At 45.6% G+C, this 20,067-nt stretch overlaps 2 protein-coding genes across 3 annotated transcripts in view; both read left to right on the top strand.

The window, feature by feature from the left end:
• LOC142787053 (solute carrier family 35 member F1-like) overlaps window positions 1-8,804 on the top strand; it is a 178,032-nt gene extending 169,228 nt beyond the window's left edge. For both annotated transcript variants that reach the window (XM_075884683.1, XM_075884685.1), the window contains 2 exons: window positions 3,617-3,771; window positions 4,874-8,804. In XM_075884683.1, the coding sequence (XP_075740798.1) occupies window positions 3,617-3,771; window positions 4,874-5,167 (449 nt within the window). In that variant the 3' untranslated portion in view covers window positions 5,168-8,804. The remainder of the gene's footprint in view (window positions 1-3,616; window positions 3,772-4,873) is intronic.
• A 5,031-nt stretch (window positions 8,805-13,835) lies between these two features.
• LOC142787054 (uncharacterized) lies at window positions 13,836-17,197 on the top strand. The gene is made up of 3 exons (XM_075884686.1): window positions 13,836-14,241; window positions 15,048-15,310; window positions 16,527-17,197. Exons 1-3 carry the CDS (start codon window positions 13,926-13,928, stop codon window positions 17,160-17,162), a joined length of 1,215 nt encoding a protein of 404 aa, XP_075740801.1. The 5' UTR covers window positions 13,836-13,925; the 3' UTR covers window positions 17,163-17,197.
• Window positions 17,198-20,067: the final 2,870 nt, after the last annotated feature.

Genomic DNA, 20,067 nt, shown 5'->3' with positions numbered 1-20,067 from the left:
CGATTTAAAGTCTTGCGGTGTTGCACAACCGTTATAAAAAATTATGCTATATCAGCATAGGCTCAACCCCACCGCAATAATTTCGGCCGGATGTACGTCATACAAGAGTATTGAAGACGTCACAAACGTCTGGCATTCTCGCCCTTGCACCCTTTGCGCCTTGGTATTTGGGGAGAAGCTGCCGGCGACCAACTACTCCTCAGGGCACCGGCGTGTCTTCCCTTACTGTGCTGAAGGGGAGAGGCGCGGAGCTGTTCGGGGCAAATGACCTCCACGATGGGGGATGCGAACGCCCCGAAGAGATTTTGACAGCTTGAGCAGTTGACGTTGAACCAGCGAAAAGCGCGGTCGTCGGTGTCGCGAGTCACGCGTAGGCGGCAAGCACGAAGTGTGCCGAGCAACGTGTTGAGATGGCTGCAACACCGGGCACCCTCGTCGTCTGCATAAACTGGCGAGGCCATCAGCGGCGCCCCGTAAACTCCCTTACGTGAACCATGAGCTCGACTGGTCCTTATGAAACTATGTAGTGTACTTTTTTTTTCAACCGGTATTTTATTATACCGCGCTTTCAATAATTGTATTGTGCTTGTTGCGTCGCATGTAGTAACTCAGAAGCGTGAACTTACCCAGTTCTGTTTACTTGTACCACTTGTAGTGTACTTTTAGAGCTTAGTTTTTTTGTAGTTATTTTTTTCATCACGCGTATCTTTGTTTTTCCCTTTTGTTAACTTTTGTAGGCTCTTGCATTGCGCTTGATTTAATTAAATGCCTGTTTGTTTTTCATCAAATGTCCCTGTCATCTCTATGAGTACGTCAGTCAGACCCAAACATCGCTACACGTGCAGCCCCGCATTGGTCAACCGGCCTGCATATGTAAATTTGAAATGTTCCACTAGGAGGCCTTTCAGGCGTCGCAGGCCTAAACGCAAAGTGGTTGCCTCACGCCGATATGAGATTGGTGGGGCCTCACTACGAAGTGTGTTACAGAAGGACTCAGGTAATACTTTGTCGGTTCTGTTTTATGGCGATAGCAATCGTATGGACAGTCTCAGCTGGTTCTTGCCGTCGCCGCCGCCATCATGCTGCGCATATTGATACGTATCTATATATAGGAAAGCTCAAGAAACAAAAAAGGCCCCGTATCTGCATGTTAATCTGCAAATGTCGTCGAAAGACAATAGTCTTGCGTGTGGAGAAAGTGAACAAAACATTTATTTGATGTTCTGCGCAAGATTGTTGGTGAATGGTATTCTGGAGGCGCTGCTCTACAGTGCCTCGAGCGCTCAGCGGAGGTGAACGAGCGCCTCAAGCAAGGCACGTAACACGTGAGACATGAGCGCCATTTGGCAGTTTTCTTGCAAAACGAAGCGCGTGGCTCTGACACGGGTGTGCGCGCCCGGGTAAGTGCCACCACCGTCTCGTCTTAGGAAAGCGTTGGAAACACTTGCCTTTTCGTGCAAGTGTTGCATGGTCAGCGCAGCGTGATAAGCGCTACGGTCCTTACACTTACTTATGTATGCCTTTTCTAGTAAAAGACGCACATGCAGAATATATACGTATTGTTATGGTGCCCCAGACATGCGCAATAATTTCTTTTTAATTGGCAATTGCACAAGTATGAACGCAAAACCTAGAGCAACATTGGTGGGCGCTGCGGATGGGGTCGGCCGTTTCAGGTACCAGATGCCGTATAGAGTGGACAAACAGACAAATGTGCAGGCAGACAGACAGACAGACCAAAATTTATGCGTCGAAGGTCCCCAAGAAAGACTATCGTCTTTAACAAAGCCGCCCGCACTCTGCACTCGGCTCGTCGCGATGCGCCAACGCGCGCTTATCATCCACGCTTACTTAGTCCTGCGGAGGGGGGAGGGGGAATTAGGTGCTTGTGTGCACGCGCTTATTCTTCGGTGGGGAGAATCATGTGCCTTGGCCTTTCACAGGAACGATTGCGTTAGTTGCCTGGGCCACAGAGGTCACCTCGCTTCCTGGACAGGCCCCGTTTGCGAAAAGAGCGCGCTTTTCAAACACAGCGAAGTAACAACTGGGACACTCGTTAGTTCGCACTCATATCTGCAGCTGTGATTAAGTTTCGTGCGTCGTTGTTGTTTAAACAGCGCGTTAAGCGTCGAGTTGTAAACGTTGCTAGTTCTCTCTCGTCTTGTGTGAGTTGTTTTTGTGCGTCATTTGTGCGTAAGCAGCGCACTGCATTTTTGGATCTGCTATCAGCATTACATTCCAAGTTGTTGCTATCGCATTTATTGCTTCGCCCTTGCGGCGAAACTGTGACTTTTTATGCTAAGCGAAAAAGAGAGGGAATGAGTTGGCAGGTTTGTGTGGTAGGGCCACATAAGACCGTTAATCTCTCATTTCTTACCATACCAATTATAGAGAAAACAAGTAACCAAGCCTGTTACTTAGCTACCACCGCAAGAAAAGCGTCTGCAACAGTGTACAGCCATGCCAGAGATGGTGCTTTTTTCCGCTCGTGGGGTCTCACCTCGGCGCTGATGGCTTATAAACTGGGCATGATATGGTTACGCTCGCCGAGTAAGTTCCCTCTAGCGGAGGAGCTCTGGGACAGCCCTTTATATGACTAAGAAATGGCGGTATCTCTTAGACATGCGTATATATGTCCGGTGATACTGGCTCGCCCATAGTCTGTCAGCTGGAGCCCATGACGGGAAACGCCTGCTTTTCGCTGTCATATGCGAATTATGGCCCTTTCCTCGCTCTATGCACATATAACGTAGTTATGTTTACAGCAGGTCTCTGCGAAAACGTCTGCAAGCAAGCGTTTTCACATATAAGTGCGCTCACACTCACAGACGGAATCAGAGAAATGGCGGTAGAGGCAGAGGTATTACATGTTTATAGGATCGTCGCATAAACCGCGAAACAAAGCGTATCACGCTATGTAAAAAAAGAGTCAGAGAAGCAAGGAAAGGTAAGGAGTTCAACCTGACATCCTGTCCGCTACCCTGCGGGGGGAAGGGATAAAGAGGTGGAAAGAGAGACAGGAGAAACAAGAGAGATTGAAGGAATCACAAGCATGCTTAGGGAAGCACATCCAGGTGGCCGCACAGGTCTGTTGAGTAAGTACTTTAGTAGACCTTTTGTTGCCATCTACGCTGTCGGGGGGCACAAGTGCATGGTCCCGGAATCTCGTTTACAGAATATGACTTCAAGGCCAAATGGTTCGAAATCACCCGGAGTGGCCATCGCTGGGTGCCATAGCGAGCTCATTAGGGGTGTTATTCAATGCGAGCTTTAGAAAGTGCCAAACGTGCCGAATCAGTTGCAGACAACTCAAAAGCAATGGGTCGTGTGACATTGTGCGTAGCATCATCGGTAGTCGGCGCAGCCAGCGCACTTCCATTCAACATAAGAGCAGCCCGTAAGTTTACGCTGATATTTCCTTCTTTTCAATAATATTGTGATTATATGTAGCCCGTGGCAAATTATCTATTGTTATCTATCGGCCATTGGCTTCGTCCGTTAGGTCTATAGTGTGCTCCTATATTGGTATGTTTTCATAAGAATCGCTGCAAATCTTGCTTATAGTGGCGTCACTACAACACAGCGCGCGTGATTCGCACGCACCTTTTCCTCGCAGTTTCCATGTTGCTAGGCTTCTCCGGCTGCCTGTTCCTGCTGTACATTCTGATGCCGGTGGTCATTAGGCTGTCGAGCGCCACAGCGGCGAATCTCTCCATCCTCTCAGCAGATTTTTACGCGCTCGCCATTGGCGTCTTCGTCTTCCACTACAAGGTACGGTGAAGTTTTCGTATACAATGTGCGTTCTAATTCTCTATCTGTAACGTAGTTGATTTATTTTCTTGCACTTGCATGATTATGCAAACTTCTAGTTACTATAGAGAAGCTAGTCTGCGAAGAGCGTTTGGGCGTGCACTCTTAGTAAACAATATATTGAATAATGTCATTGGTATAGTGAATTATTTACCCACCTTCCGAATTCAGATTTATTCTAGCAACATACATTTTAAATAGAAAGAGTTTAAACAATGGGCACCGGGCGAAGTTAGCTGTGGTTGAAATCTTCCCCGCACGCGAACTTAAGAAAGTATTAAACGTTGCCGATGAATCAGAAAGAGCGATATACGGAGTTATGTTCACCTCTCAGTGCGCATTGTTTGCTACAATTTAACGTGTTATATTCTTCACTTGCATGGGAAAACATTTTCGAAAAGACTGGTTCCTAGCTGTGAAGGAGAAGCAGTTGAACAACTTCTGGAATTGCGATGTTGAGTCTTAGAGCACCGGGCGAGTTTAAAAGGAAAGGTCAGCTATAGCACGACACGTTGCGTTCAATTGCTCTTAATGTTGTAGCCTTTTCTGTATCTCGTTTTAGGGTAATTTTCTTCAATGACACAGCTGTCAAGATGCTTTATGTAACTTGAACAAAAGGGAATTTAAATATTTCTGCTTTTACAAGGACGCTCTATGTGCCTAGTTGAAACCAAAATTCGACCGTCAAATAGACGCGGGAACTCCTAGCACATGTGTGCCATCAATATCGAACACTCCCCATTACTCGCAACTGGTCGACTAAAACTGGAGTCGTCAGCGGGAAAAAGCGTTTATACTTCGGTAATAGGGCGAATACCACTACGCACCGCCAGTCTACTAAAGACGAGGAAGGGAACACAGCGGCGGTGAAGACCAACTGATGTTTCTGGACTGGTGTATAATGAATAGTTTAGTAGAACTTTAATGAACCCTCCAAATTGACCCAATACTTAAAGCCAGTGTCGGGTGCTTTTGCTTCGCTGCACGGTTAATCTTCTGTACGTAGTGTGTGGGCCATGAGTTTTCCTTTGCTTCTTCAACGCCTTTTTATCTAACGTCGCAGTTCCACTGGCTGTACATGGTGTCCTTTTGCCTCGTCATCGCGGGCGTAGCGCTGTACTCATGCAAGCCCACTCCGCTCGGTCTGGGCCACCGAGAAGGGGACTCCGAAGAAGCGCTGGCCTACGCGCCGTCGGCAGGAGTAGCCGGAGGCGTGTGTCCCGTCACCCAGTATGGCTCTTCGGGCACCGAGCACGGCGCGGGGCCTCTTATCTCAGTGTCTCACGCCGTGAGCGTACACCACGCCTTCGGCACGGCGCACGAGCCCAGCCCCAAGACCAACGGTGCCGTCTCCTGATCATGCGGCTGCCCAGCGCCTCCGCCTGCTACGCCGACGACCAACGTTGCTCAATGAACCACACTGATGCCGTGCGCCTTCCATTTTTTTTTTCATTACGACGCAGTGGGGTCGTTTCCTGCGCGAGGAGAACGTGACCCCCTTTCTTAAAAGTTCGAAAACTGGAACATCTGCTGTGTCAGTGTAGATCTTGTGGAACAGCCTGGCCCCGCTGACAACGTCATCGAACCTGCATCGACGTGCTTTTGTAAGCATAGGCCAGATGCTGGTTACCGCGTGAACGATAAGAAATAGACTGACCTGGCCAGTAATGGCTTCTCACGGTACTTGGTTTTGTTCAATGTGCTGTTTAAAACAGACACCACAGTGACATTCATGTTTGCATTGACTGTCTTCGGAAGAATCTGATTGATATAAAAATGAGGGGAACTGGTTCTAATAGATTAGGTAAAGTAAGGGGCGTATATTTTATTTTTCGTTCATTATTTGCGGGAAGCAATTTTCACCTGTGCATCTTCCTTAAGTTGACTATTGAGTGCAAGTTCGGCATTGATGTGCTTGGTGATCAACAGAGTGACCTTGTTTTTTTTTTTTGTCGAGTCGATGAAAGTTTTCCAAGTTTCGCAGCAAGTTCCAATAGTGCTTCTCTTGTGGGAATATGTTATTGTTAAAATAGTCACGATATGACTTATCAAAAAATAGAGTTTTATGTGCTACAGAAACAAAAAATGATCATTTCTTGTTTGTTGCTACGAGGGGTGATGAAAGATTATTATGTAAAATCTTCGATTACTCGCCATATAAATGTGATCTCTTTAAGAACAAGAGAACGCTGCGTGCACGCGTCTCTTCATTATAGAGGCATATGTATGACACATTTTAGAGCTTGTCTATGACCTGAACGATATGTTTCGATTCCGGTGCTGTTTGAACACTGTTTGTCGTTCTTATTGTTCAAGCTTATCTGATAATCTCAGCGTAGCTTTGCTCAACGCCTTTGTTACGTTTTAAAGAGCACCTGTTGCGGAATCACACAGAAATTTATTTTGATCTAAACTAGTGCATTGCAATCTAAACTAGGGATCGCGGGGTGTTTTTATGCTTGACCAGTGTCATCTTGACAACAGGGCTTTTTATGCTCAGAGCCGTCGACAAATATTCGTTGCACCACTTACATAAACTAAACAGCTGCTGGATAATTTTAGGTGTTTGTGGAGACGTTGGAACAGCCCGAAAGTCAGTGTTGTTTCCTGCCTTTCAGTCAAACAAATGCATAACTTAACCTCTGATTTCTCTGCAGAAGTGGGTAAATGGTGGGCAGATAGTGTGTTGAGCGAAGTAAAGTCTTATAAAGTACAAAATGTATTGCTCTTATTTATAAGTAAAACGTAGTAGTTGGAAAAAGAAAACCAGCACAATTTTAAATGTTTATGCCAGTTTTTTCGTTTCGTTAGCTTGCAAGAACATATATAGATGCAGTCAAGTTTTTTTTCTGAAGTTGCTAGTAACAAAGGTTTTAGAGATTCCAGAATATTCAGGCTTTTATTGCTAGTAGCCTTAAGTTTGTGTAACTCGTGTGCTCACCAGAAATACATGTTTTGTAGTGTGCACTATTGCAAACAAAAAAGCAGCGTTCTTTTCTTTTTTGTCTTGAAAACTTAGCCTACTCTAGCAGTCTTGCTAAACAGCTTCTTTTCTATAATGATGTTCATGATGACCTCATATGAATGGCGCTCACCCACAAAGGGGGATGGGCCAAGAACTGGGTGGCAGGAAGCTTATCTCTGGGAGCATTTATAGCTGATGCATTTGTCACAATATAAGTTTACTTACCTTAATCTGCCAGGAAACTCCGCTAACCTGATAAAGCGAGAGCGGTCTATGCTAACAAAACTATTTGGCTCGGCTTCACAAGCAACATGGTAGACTAAAACTGTGGTCTTAATGAACATATTTTGAAGATGTTGCACGTGTTTGATGCAAAAAGAAAAGAATTGCTTCATATTGATCATACTGATTCGTGTTTGCCGAAGAGAGTTTTGTGATACTTCATTACTATTTGCGAAGAAGTCGCGTGGCCAACTTGTACTTACTCGCAACTGTGTATGTAAAGGAAAACCACTGATTGGCGAAGAAACAAGACTGAAAGTCGTTCATGGTTTAAACTTTCTCCTCTTGTGTTGCAGTGCTCGTTTGCACGCCTTTATTCCCCCTTCTTTTTCTACAGTGTATTTATGCACTTCTGCAAATCGAGCCTTTTGTTTCATATGCATGAGTTAGCTGTTGTAATGCCGTATTTTTTTTTTTGGTTTCACGAGACGACAGTCACTTGTGTGTAACTTTAATTAAGGTGTCAGATATTCGGTGCATTTGCCCTACGTACATCGGTCAAATGAACTTACGCGCTATCTGGGAAATAAGCTCATTTCTCACGCTCGACATAGTACGAAATAGGGCACTTCACTTAATGACTTAAAGTGTGGGTAGACACACTTGAACGTTTAATGGCTGAGCAAGCATGCGTATTCATTAAAAAAAAACATCACTGACACGGAGCGAAGTATAATGCACTTCTTTTTACTGCGTTCTCTCATTATAACAATAAGCGAGAGAAGAAAAAATTTATGTAAAAATATCAGTCAAATACGTCAGGAGTCGCCCGTCACCTCTAGCCATCGGATGGAATCTCTTGAGACACGACAGCAGCAAGGGCTTCACTGATGATGTCTCACTCGATATTTTGGGGTCCGGTCTGCGATATTTCGAAATGCTGGTGTTTCCTCATTGTGACTCCGAGTCACACTGCCCTACCGTCCGATAGCACAGGACCTTCAACGAGCCACCTCTCTGAGTTCTCAGCGTTTGACTTCCACGAAAGCATCTTCTCAAATTGTGACATAGCCCTCCATTGTGTCGTGTCATGCATCAAGCATTCGTGGACATGCGGCACTGCAATTTTATTCGAAGAGACTGTGTCTTCGCAAAGCGAATATCATTAAATTTCTGAGGAAATTCGTTCGGATGCGAGTTGACGGCACGTCGCGGACCTCATCTTGTTTCCTTCGAATCACTGGGATGTGGGTCACAGATACCGATGCCGTCAGCAGCGCGTTTGTGGTGTACTGGCTTGTGTGTATGCTTTTGAGCACGGTGGTTACGGAAACTATCAGCAATTACAGTGTTGCAATGCCTTCACGCATAAGTTTGTCGAATTGGTGCTTGCCGCACTTTAGATAATGCGTATATTATTTTGTTAGTTTTTTGCATCGAAAATTCTACTTTCAACGGCCGAGTAATGATAAGGTGTAGGGAGTTAAGATTTTTTTGCCATGCGGCTGCTTTTTTTTTCTTGTTGATACTTCTCGCTGCTGTGACATAGCTTCATTGACGGTAGGAATTGAAAATCAAAACTTCTGCGATAAAGCTCAGAACAAGTGGGAGAACGGCGATCAGGAACGCTGTGGGGTTTGTAAATGATTGTTTCTACGAGAAGTGTGAATGCTACCGCCGGCGGTGTGGTACTGTTACTTGTACATATTGCCATAGAAAATTTAGGGCATAGGTTGGTTTAGAACAATATTTCTTTTTTCTTCAAATGTTTGTAGAATAAATGACGGTTTTCGTCGAAAAACCAAAACGTACGGCAGTTATTGTGTTTATTCATGATAATGTTGTATTGGCTTTAGACATGTACCGTATTTAAAGTACGTGTGTCGGTTTGTACAACAGCAGTTGGGCACCCTTTTGCTATACTACACAATGCAAGGCTATTGATATTTTTTTGTTCATACACATAACAGTCCTATAGGGTTGTGGCAGGAGTGAGTGTACATGTGAATGTATGCAGACAGCATACATTAAAACATTTAGAACCAAATAAAAGGAAATGAATTATGATCATATAAGGAAACTGTACACTAGCAATGACATTTAAAAATTGAGAAATCGGCGAAAAATGAACTTCAGCAGCTAACAAACTCGAATGTTCAGACGTGCGGAAAAAACAACAATTTGAATGTGTTAGTGCTTGGATAGAATGATCTAATCTTTGAGGTACGATAAGTTGCTCTAGTTCATGTCAAGCAAGCAGGCTTCGAAAGAAAAAGATCAGAAAGGCAAGAAAGCGGGTTTTCGTGGGTGCACAAAAGCGTCAGAGTTTTCATGTGCCGTCGTCTTGAAAGAAGTTGCAGTCTTAATTCTGAAAGAACAGCTGTTGGAGAGAAGCTTCGACCAAAGTGGCAGAAAATGAAACCAGCATAATATAGCGCAGAGAATGAACGGGTATCGCAAACAGAAGTCAGAACAGAATGCTAGGCTTCATTCTGCGCCCCGGTCGTTTCCCTCCTCCCTAACCTTGCATCACTCCTCCTCCCTCTCGCTCCTCTTTCTCACCTTCTTGGTGCACTATATCATTCACATACTCACGTTCACCCTACTCCTCATTTTTACCTTTCGTAATTTCAAACCACCTTGAAATACTATAGAAGGTTACGATGTGTACTACGCTGTCCCCCCCCCCCCCCCGTTCTTTCACTCCCCACCCTTAATTCCCTGTCCTACGTACTTGCTGTGCTGTACTATTCAAGGCTATGCTAGGAGATGATTTAGACTACAACCAAAGGTTTTGAAGAAACCCGATGGCACATACAGAGGACAGCCCATAACATAAACCGCTCTCTCGGAACACTTCCCCCAGTGTGTACACATGGACTGCGCTCCACGGCAAAAGAAGAGAGAGAGAGAGGGTCATTATCCACCCCACGAGTGCTTTGAAGACGTCGCTGCTACGTAGTCCTGCAGTCACCCCTGACGAAGGAACCAAGTCGATTTCGAAACGTCGGGTTTCTTCAATGTGTTTGGTTGGAGTCTAAATCATCTCCCAGTTTTATACCCAAGCAGACAGACTTATAACGAATGTTTACATTCAGCTGTTGAAACAATATGGTGCCTGAAAAATAGAGAAGGCGCTGTCGCTTATCACTCGGCGCTTTGTTTGTCCTGGCCTCATAAGCGCGCGCATGACATGGACCGAGGGGTGGCCGCCGCCCCCTGAGGGATGAACGCCGTGCCTGTCCCGTACCTTCGATTTGTAGGACGCCCCCGTCATTGCTGGATATACAGGTCTATGGCAATGCCTAATTTATGCCCACGCAGGTTTTGGAGGATAAAGGCAACCGAGGAAAGAACGCGGATGTTGCATTTGTGGTGAAGCCTTGTAGCTCTGCTATGGACTGTACGCAACCAATCTGAACCCCCCTAAATCGGGGAACCTGAGGCAGGCCGTTGTTTATTATAAAACACGTCGTCGCCTCATTTTCATTTTTTTTGCGTTCACTTCGAAGCTTGTTTTTTTTTTGCTGAATCGATGAACAAGATGAGGAAGAGGTGTCCCGACACTGGTGCCGTTTACGTTGTAATCATCTACCAACCAGTCCAGTCAGGCGCCGCCCCCATGCAACGGTTAGCTAGCATAGGCAAATATTTTACGGGAATTTACCCAGAGTGTCGCAGAACTAGTAGACGTTGGCTAGTAGTAAGCAACATCAATCAACTCAAGGGATCACTCAGTGGGCATGACTCAACGTCGCCCATCATATAGCATACATTAGCGATATTGTAACAAACACTAGCGAACCTTAGCCTGTGGCAATCCGTGCTTGTAGTACGCGACTAAACGCGGTAGTCCAGGAAACTACGGCGCTAAACTAAATGCCAATGCACTCTATCAGAAGGTGCGTTGCGCAAAGCGAGAGTTCATCTGCATATCTAGCTCATATATCTCGATATCGTGGTGCGCGCCTTATCGCTGGCAGGAGCGATGCCGCGCTACTATCATGGATCACTCCTCGTCAAGGGCAAAGGTGGTGGCATTCAACTAATGCGCAAAAAAAAGCATGCTTTCAGATGTTTCCTCATAATGTGGACAAAAAAAAGGCATTCCCTGGCGAGCGGTGATGGTAGCAGCGCGGTTTTGCTGGAGCCGGCGATAAAGTGGGCAACAGGATATCGAAATGTGTGAGCCTGATATGCTGTCACACTCTCGGTATATGCAGCGCACATTGCGATAGAGCGCGCTGGCACGCATTTTCCGCCCGAAGGGCCACAGCTCGCATGCTTCGGTTAACGTTTGCAGCGCCTGTACATACGTCAGCAGAAGCGTAGTTGAATAATTTACCCGTAACAGTGTGACAAGGTGTGAGCGATGTTGACACGGTGCTACCGCTAGCGCTTTGGCCCACCGTGAAGATGTGCCACTTGAATCAAGTTCGTGCCAAGGAACCTTGCCTGTGCAACTTCCGCTCGGATGGGTTGGAACCAGCGCAGCCGACATGTTCACGCGACGAGGGGCGTCACTTGCAGTGTGTCATAATTTTGGTGGATCATAGTCGCAGCATCTCAAGACGTGCATGTTGGTCGGGCTGGAGGATAGAGCACAGGAATGAAGTATCCACAGCGTCGACAACGTCAACTGTAACAGATGCGTCAAGGTATGAGCGATGTTTTCACGGTGCTGCCGCTACCGGTAGCCTGTCAAGCTAGGCACACGTTACAGGATCCATGACCCCATGGATATATTAACGTGCGCCCAACTGAAGTGCACGGATGATGTTTTTATCTACAATGTTTAGAGATGTAGTACAATGTTACGGTCACACCAATAACCTTGTCAGCATGGGAGGGGACGAGCGCACGCTAGTCGCGTCTCTGAGGACCAGCAGTAAAATTTTACCAACCGAGAAACCTTCATCGAATGCGGCCGCCGTTCATAGAAACCAACTGCTTGTCTTTTAGCATAGATGAACTACAAGTTAACCGCTGTAGCCTTGCGGAATAGTGTGAAAATGTGGCGCTGAACATTTTGGTGTGCATGAACTGTGCTAAATTTGGGTGGTTTTATTCGGCGCTGCCTTTAGCTTAGAGGAGCAGCTCACGAAAAAGTCTTGTTAACCTAATTTTTCATTTTCCCCTGAGCTTTCTATGATTTCATGCAAAAACTTTGTATATACGGTCTCTTCTCGCATTACACCAGTGTAATGAAGTAATTACACTGGCGCTGAAACTGCACCCTAGTATGACGTTAATGATACTTTATAAATGGTCAATTAGATTCTGAAGTTATTGCTGCTTGGAGATCTGTTAGAGTACGTTGTCATTTTTGTTTACAGCGCGAATATACATTTCTGTCGGTTCGCCCATGTAACGCACACCGACACGACGCGTGGTGATTTATAAAAACAAAGTTTCGTGGTTCATACCATCATGCTTGTGCTCATTGGCTTATCGTGGCGACGTAGCGCGCGTACTATGGACGTCAGCAAGCATAGCTTCATGATTCGGGGGTACAGAGTGGAAAAATGACCATGGTACTTTTGTTATTGGAGCTGTATCACTACTCAGGGAAATACTGCGCTATACTAAAGTTGCTTCGCGTCCTCACGCTTGCCATTTACCCTTTAGAATGCAGGATAACTTGACGGAAGCGTCATTGTTACCAGGGCAATAATGACAAGAAGAACTCTTCATCAGTGTTTAATTATGCAGATGAATAGCTCAAGAAACATCCTGTCTCTGTGGTAGAAATTAATAGCGTAAGATGGTGCGAGAATTCAAGCGATAATATTTTCAAACTACGTTACAGCTTTGTAATTTAGGATCGTCGTTCGTGTCCCTTATTTGCTTATATATGCAAATAAGTGAACGACGTCGGGAATGTGTGGCTATTGAATGCTTCATATAGGCGCAAATTTTATTCACGAATATGATGCAGCGGAAGTGCGAAACAATGCTGGCTGTCGTACTTCCCAGCGTGCTTATCCCAATTTCGACTTTTTGTCCTGCCTTTTCAAGCAGGACCAGTTATACAGGAGCTCATTTCTTCCATTGTAAAATTTGAACAGCTATTTTGCATATTAATAAAGTGCGTTGCTCGGTGAGTTGGTTCATTATGCCGTAGAAAAGACGCAGCGTTCCGGTCTCTTCTTTGTCCTCCTTGTTCGTACTGTCGTGAATTTCGTGTAAATTTAGTTTCAGTATACGCAGACAAAAAAAGACGCTTTCAGAAAGCGAGAACAATACTCAGTGATTTTGCTAGTGGCGTGACAACCGAGTGACACTCTTGTCTCTCTTTCAAGTATTTCCGGTCGAGTGCTTACTTCCGGGTTTATGATTATTCATATAAATGCGTCTAAACTAAAGAGTTATATTGTCACGACTATAGAAACACCGCTTCAGCTGAGCCATTGAAATGGCGCTGAATGGAAGACGACAACGTTCTTGTAGAAGGGCTTTGGCCCGTATTCACAAACGCTCGTTCACTCAAGGGCTCCCCTCGACTTGACGAAGTCAAGGCGGAGCGTGCTCCTCCACTCAAGGAGCCGATGTGTTTCATGAACGCTACTCGAGGGCTCCTTCGCCAAGGGCCGACTCGAGAAACGCTCCTTCACTTGACTTACGCAAGACGCATCCGGTAGCGAGGGTATGTGATAAAATACCACATTAAATAACACAAATTTAGGTTGAAACACTTTGGATAGGTTAAAAATTGTCGACTGTCATTAAATGTGTATACGGTGGAAGTATTAAGCGAGAGTTCAAATACTATAAGCTAGTTTCGATATCAGGCAGGCACCATATTAGTCAAGCCACGCCAGAGCCGAAGCCGCCAGGATTAGATGCCGGTTTTGCGAAGACTCGTTTGCACGCGTGAACGAAGTTTTGTTGCACCTCGTGTCGTGGTGCCGTAGTGACGAACGGTGCAATGTCTTTCAACGATGACCGGGGCGTCACGCGTGACGGCAGGAAGACCACCGCAACGCGGTTCGCGGTCACGCGTGAGGAGCGTGAACTGCTTGTCAATCTGGTGACGCGGCACAAGGCAGTTATCGAAAACAAGGGAACAGACGCGCTCGCCCAGCGCGCTAAGGACAGTGCCTGGGAAAAGCTGACGAGCGAATACAACAGCCAACCAGGCATTCGTCGCGTTACGGTGGCACAGCTGCGTAAGTTGTGGGACAATGAAAAGTCCAGGTGGAAGAAGAAGCAGTCAGGGGAAAAGCGAAACTTGCATGCCACAGGTAAGTTTACGTTTGTTCACTACTGTAAACGGGGAGTTTCGAATAGCACTAAGTTAGCAGGCCTCGGGGGCGTAGCATTTGCGTATGGGGGTCATATATGAGTTTTCAAATTGCGTCTCTTGCGTAAGCTATCCGAAAACGCCCTAATAAGGGCATAGGTTCCGCTCTGAATTATATGTCGTAAATAAATGTGTACCTGCAAGAATTGTGCGAATCATAGGCGTGCACAGGGTTCTCCTTCAGGGGAAGGGGGTGACGGTTTTTCGCTTGCAGAAACTTTTTTTAAAATAGCATCAGGTCGCCACCGTTCATTTTTTTTCGGCAAAATCTTCCTGCACTTTTTTTTTTCGCCATCGGGCGCCAAGTGTGTCATTTCATTATGAATTAAGAAATGCTTTTGCTCAGTTTGAACGTGCTTTGCACTCTATATACATATATACTATATATAAGTGCAAGTTTTGGTTTCTTTGTCAGTATTTCTGTGTATTTTTGCAGGACATAATTTCTCCTCCAACTTAAATCACTGTACAGTTTTTTCTCTTAATTTCTTTTCTTGTACTTACTGATGTATATTTCTCTATTTACTTTGTACTAGCCCCTCTTACTCGATTCCGTAATAGGCTTTGTAAGGTTTGATGAATAAATAAATAAATGGGTAGTAGTAGTAGTACATTAAATAGTTATCTGTGTACCATAAATTTTCGCTGCCCATTTCTCTCGCATATGCGTTGTCTTCCTTAAGCACTTTCTTTGTGCTGTCACTTGAAATTTCAATGTATCCACGTAACAACATTTTCACACCTTAGGGGGCGGGCCATCTACCTGCCGGCCAATGAGCCCCTCATTGGCGCTTGTTGGAGCGGCGGCATCACACATGGGGACACGGCTCCAGAACTCGTATGACAGCGATGGAGTCCACCTCTATCAGCAAGTGCTTTCTTCATCGCCGTCGAGGGTATGCTCACTGGTAGCCAAGACAACACGGAAGAACTGCTTGGTAAAAGACGAATGGGCAAAAACTGTCACATGTAGCAACTGTCGTGCTGCTATATTGCATCAACTTATGCATGTATAGAATGTGGGAGGTGTTGCGTTTCAATGTTGTTTTGTTTTGTGACTAATGCCTCTGTTCCTACCATTTGTATATCCATTTTACTAAAATTTACGTGTACAAATAATTCTCATTCTCATTACAAGAACATGCCATGGTGTTAACAGAAAGTAATGCTATGTAATAAGCCTGCCATTACTCTTTTAAAACGTTCCTAGCATAGTTTGACGTGGTTCAGCAAGTACTTGTGTGACACATACATTTCACATCATGGGTGGCCTTATAATAAGCCCAACTTTGGAATCGTATTTCAACTTTGCTTTTGTGTGCAGATGCCCTTTTCCCAGCGCCACTTCCCGGCAGCAAGAAGCTGACTAGCCCACGAGCTAGTTCTCTTCATTTGCCAGGGATAGAATTCACCAATTGATTCAATATTTTTGCTACAACTGAAGCTCATATTCGTGAAGGGCAGTCGCTTTTTTTATTGTGTTTGTGTCTGATACCGTATGCATACACATGAAGTATGTCACCATGTGTGATTACTCGTAAGGGGTTTGTATGTTTGCAGAGTGACGGTGTTGCATGCCACCAGCTCACATTATTTATTTTCATATTTACAACTGTTATTACTTTTTATATTTCCATCACGTACTGATTTGTTAAAAATGTCGCGTGTTCACGTAGAAGCATGGAAACACACAAATATTTGTGCCTGTACCATAAAGAGGCTTTTCTGATTACGTCGCATGCCAGCAGAGCACCAGTTCTGCTTCTTTTGTATGTGCAGACACAACCAATTTCATGCCATGGCCAGCTGTTGGAGTCGCCAAGAGCTATGGGTTTGCCGACATCGGGAGCACAGGCGCCGCTAGTCATACGGCCCAACTGCATGCAAATATAAAAGTGCTGGCGACATGGCTTCTTGGGTTGTGTGACTAACATAAAACAGGAATATTGAAGATAAATTATTTCTACAGTTTTATGTAAAAAAAGCCTGCCTTTTGCATGAAATATGTGGTTAACGTATATCACACACTTCAGAAAAAGGATGTAGGTAAAGTTATTTTAAATAAAATGCTGCTGAGGTATTCCGCAGTAAAGCTCTCTTAGCTACTGCCATAGCGATATTGAGGTTGGACAGGAAAGTATTATGAATTATGTGTGCAAGTAACAGGCCGGGCATGACCCGGATAAATTGCCACACTTCTCTTTTACTTGCAGGCCTGATGCGTGATATAAAACGTGCTTGTATTTATACTTGCAGCAGCATCTAACAGTCATGCTGACACTGCTTACACGTGTTACATTTCCCTACCTTATGCAATTGTATTGTGTGTGTGCAGACGAGACAATTCAGCCACAACTGCGATCGAGCGAGGGTGCTGGTTCCCCAGGACCTCAGACTACACAGCCATCCACGGAAGGTGCTTGCGCAAGCTGTCCCTCTCACACCTTGGCAGTAGTTGCTCCTGGAAACGAGGAGTCACGAACAGCAGCAGCAGCTTCAGAAGAAAATGGGGAAAATTTAGTTGGTGCAGAAGAACGCCAACGGCCGAAATCAACGCGAAGCCGCCTAGCAGCCATAGAGCGTGGGCTCGTCCCAGAAGCTACGGCCCGAATGGAGGCACTGAAAACTGATGAGCAGCGCAAGGCACAGCTGCATGCCCTGGAGCTGCGCTTACGTAAGCAGCAGCTCTTGCACCAACGAAAAATGCATCGGATGCAAGTGCAGCGGGAGCAGGAGCTGCATAAAATGCAAGTGCAGCTGTTGGAGCAGCAGCTGGAGCAGCAAAAATGGCGCTTCAACATCGAGCGCCAGAAGCTTCTTTTTGAATTACATGAAAAACAGCAGCAGTGCATAGAAACCTAGCCGGAACAAAAATAAAGCATGTGTGCAATCTCACACACCTGATGCTTTTATTTAAAAGACATCTGCAACAGCTGCATGTGTGATAAAAAATTTTATTGTTGCGAGTCAGCAAGGATGAAAAGAAAACCTAAAACGTGACGAATTCAGGAACTTTTCAGCATGCTCTCGTATGTGAACATGCATAGACTTCCCAATCTGAGGTTGTTGGTCTACTCAAAAGAACATGTTACACAATTTATTCATTAGGCGAGGTAAATGCACGAGTAATCAGCCACATTCGGCATTGAGATCCGAGTAGGGTGTCGGCTTGGTTCGCCACATCAGGCTGCTGCCGCCTTAAATGTTGTGGGATAATCACAGGTGGTGGTTCCGCGTCTTGCCTTAGGACTGCAAGGTTGTGTAGGGCAGCACACGCCGTTGTAATGACGGCGGAGCGCTCCGCCAAGTTTTGTAGCCCCATGTCTAAACACGGGAAGCGACGTTTCCACACGCCAAAGGCCCGCTCGATTGTGTTTCTAGTGCGCATGTGAGCTGCTTGATACCTATGTAAAGAAATCAATGTCGTATTACTGTATGAACTTACACTTATTAAACGATACACTTGAGTATTATAGCCAGGCCGCTAGTCAAAACTGTTGCTGCTAATATGCCGATTCTATTGTAACGTGGGATATATTCAGGGCACAAGAAACGAAATATGTACCACACTTATTGTAATAAAAGACCAAGCGCGATAGGTAGCACACACGTACACGTTTCGTTCTGGAGATGAAAGTTAAAGGGTTATACAGGCGTACTAACCGGCTCTCAGGGCTGTCCGGTGGCGGGTCAAACATCGGTGTCATGAGGAAAGACGTGCAGCGGCATCCAGCATCGCCAAGTAGGAGACCCGGTACTCGTTTTTTCTCGTCCAGAAAGCGTGCACGACTGTTGTCGAAAATACGACTGTCACGCACTGATCCCGGCCAGCTCGAAACGACGTCGTATAATTGTAGCTTTGGCCCTGCAATCACCTATTGAAAATGCAATACATGTTATACTGTGTTTTTGTGCTGAAGCAGCCGTCTACTACGAACGTACTTAATGCCTGCATGATCTTGTTTCAGTGCAGTAGTATTCACTTTTGTTTCAGAGTGCAAAGCTACAGTCATAAAAATTTAAAGCTATTCCATTTGTGGGCCAATATCAGCTGCATTCACGGGACAGGCGTCATCGCAGACGAAACACTCATGGAATGTATATGACGCTATTCGGATCGCTCCACAGCCAGCACTCGCACGAGAGGGGTGAATTACCACTGCAACCAAAAACTTCAGTCCCCCCCCTTCCACTCCACCCCTAGCATTGCAAATGGGACCTGGGCCTGCTCGCTCATCTCGCGAATTGCTTAGCGCGGACTTAAGGAGGACCGCGAGAGAACATGTGATGTTTGGTGTTGTAGCAAGCAATCCGTGGGTTTAAATCGCGATTTGGTCTTTCTTGTGAATACAGCTTTACTGGGTTGCAAACAAGCTAAACGAAATAATAAAAAAAACGCCGCGTTGTTACAATAGCATGCACGGGGTTTTATAATCGAATTATCTACCATGAAGTTTTTTTTTTTGGTAATATGCAGTTCATGGAATGCCTTGTGCAAGGTTAATGTTGAATTACTACATTTTAGAAGTACTGCAAAGCTTTCAACGTTAGCAGCGAAGAATGAGCAAGTTACCTGAACATTTATGGAGAAGTACCCCTTCCGGTTGCGGTAAACTTCGCCATTCGGCCCACCAGGTGATTTGATACAGACGTGGGTGCAATCTATGCACCCTGTCACACCAGGAAACTTGGTGATCCGGTAAAATTCCACCATCGTCTCACGGAACCTGTCATCGGAGTTAGGGAAATTCACGACAGCCAGGAACAAGTGCTTCGCGATCAGCCGTGACACACGTTCGATGACGCGGCTCACCATCGGCTGAGACACATTCACCAAGTCGCCCATCACTACCTGAAAAGTACCCGCTCCATAAAAGCGCAGCGTAATCAGAAGCTGCATCACAGGTGGAAGAGGGTGGCCACGATTGCTGCAGCTCTCCTCAAATGGCAAGCACTCAAGTAGCTTCTTCATGCTGCTCTTGGTGAAGCGATAGCGCGCGAGAAATTCACTGTCTGTGAAGTGCTCCATGGGGTTCGACTAGTCTCTCAATTGTTGGCGTGGCATGCTTACACAGTCCTCCACGTCGCCAAACAGCTCGTCGACGTGGAGAACATAATCGACGAACGACGCGTAGTCCGCTATGATACTTGGCTCGAGGGACGATTCAAGGTAGCTCGATCGCTTCCTTGGAAATCTCGAGGAAACGCCCAAGATTTTCTCAAGTGAAGGAAGCGTTTCAAGTGAAGGGCGGTTTCTGAATGGAAAAACGCCACTCAAGGAGCGTTTCGAGTAAAGGGTCGAGTCGAGGAGCGTTTGTGATTACGGGCCTAATTAGTCTGAGTGGCCCTACTGACATGTCGACTACGCTGACGTATAAAAAGTTGGTTGGTGCACGACGTGACGTCAACCCTCGTGTTGAAGCGCAGACGTAAATTTTATCGCAATGAAGTGCGCGCTACGGTGCTATAGTGTGCATGACATCAGTAATCTTCATGTGGTTGTTCTTCGAGGGTCGAACAGCGCTTGAACACAACTTGCCGAGTCATAGCAGTGTACATTACTGTCTAATATATGTTTAAGTGTATAGGCAACACTACAGCCACAATCGACGTTTCCTCGACAGGCAGATTCTTTCAAAAACCTGATTCTAAATTTTCGACGAATACGTGGTAGAATATATACTTCAGAGGAATGCACAACGCCTGGGTTCGATTCCGGCTCAAGCCAGAATTCTTTTTTTCTTCATTGTGATAAGCATAGTATGTC

Source organism: Rhipicephalus microplus, unplaced genomic scaffold (genome assembly GCF_043290135.1).
Source record: "Rhipicephalus microplus isolate Deutch F79 unplaced genomic scaffold, USDA_Rmic scaffold_43, whole genome shotgun sequence".
In the NCBI taxonomy this organism is placed as follows: Eukaryota; Metazoa; Arthropoda; class Arachnida; order Ixodida; family Ixodidae; genus Rhipicephalus; species Rhipicephalus microplus.
This window is presented reverse-complemented; position numbering and strand designations above follow the sequence as displayed.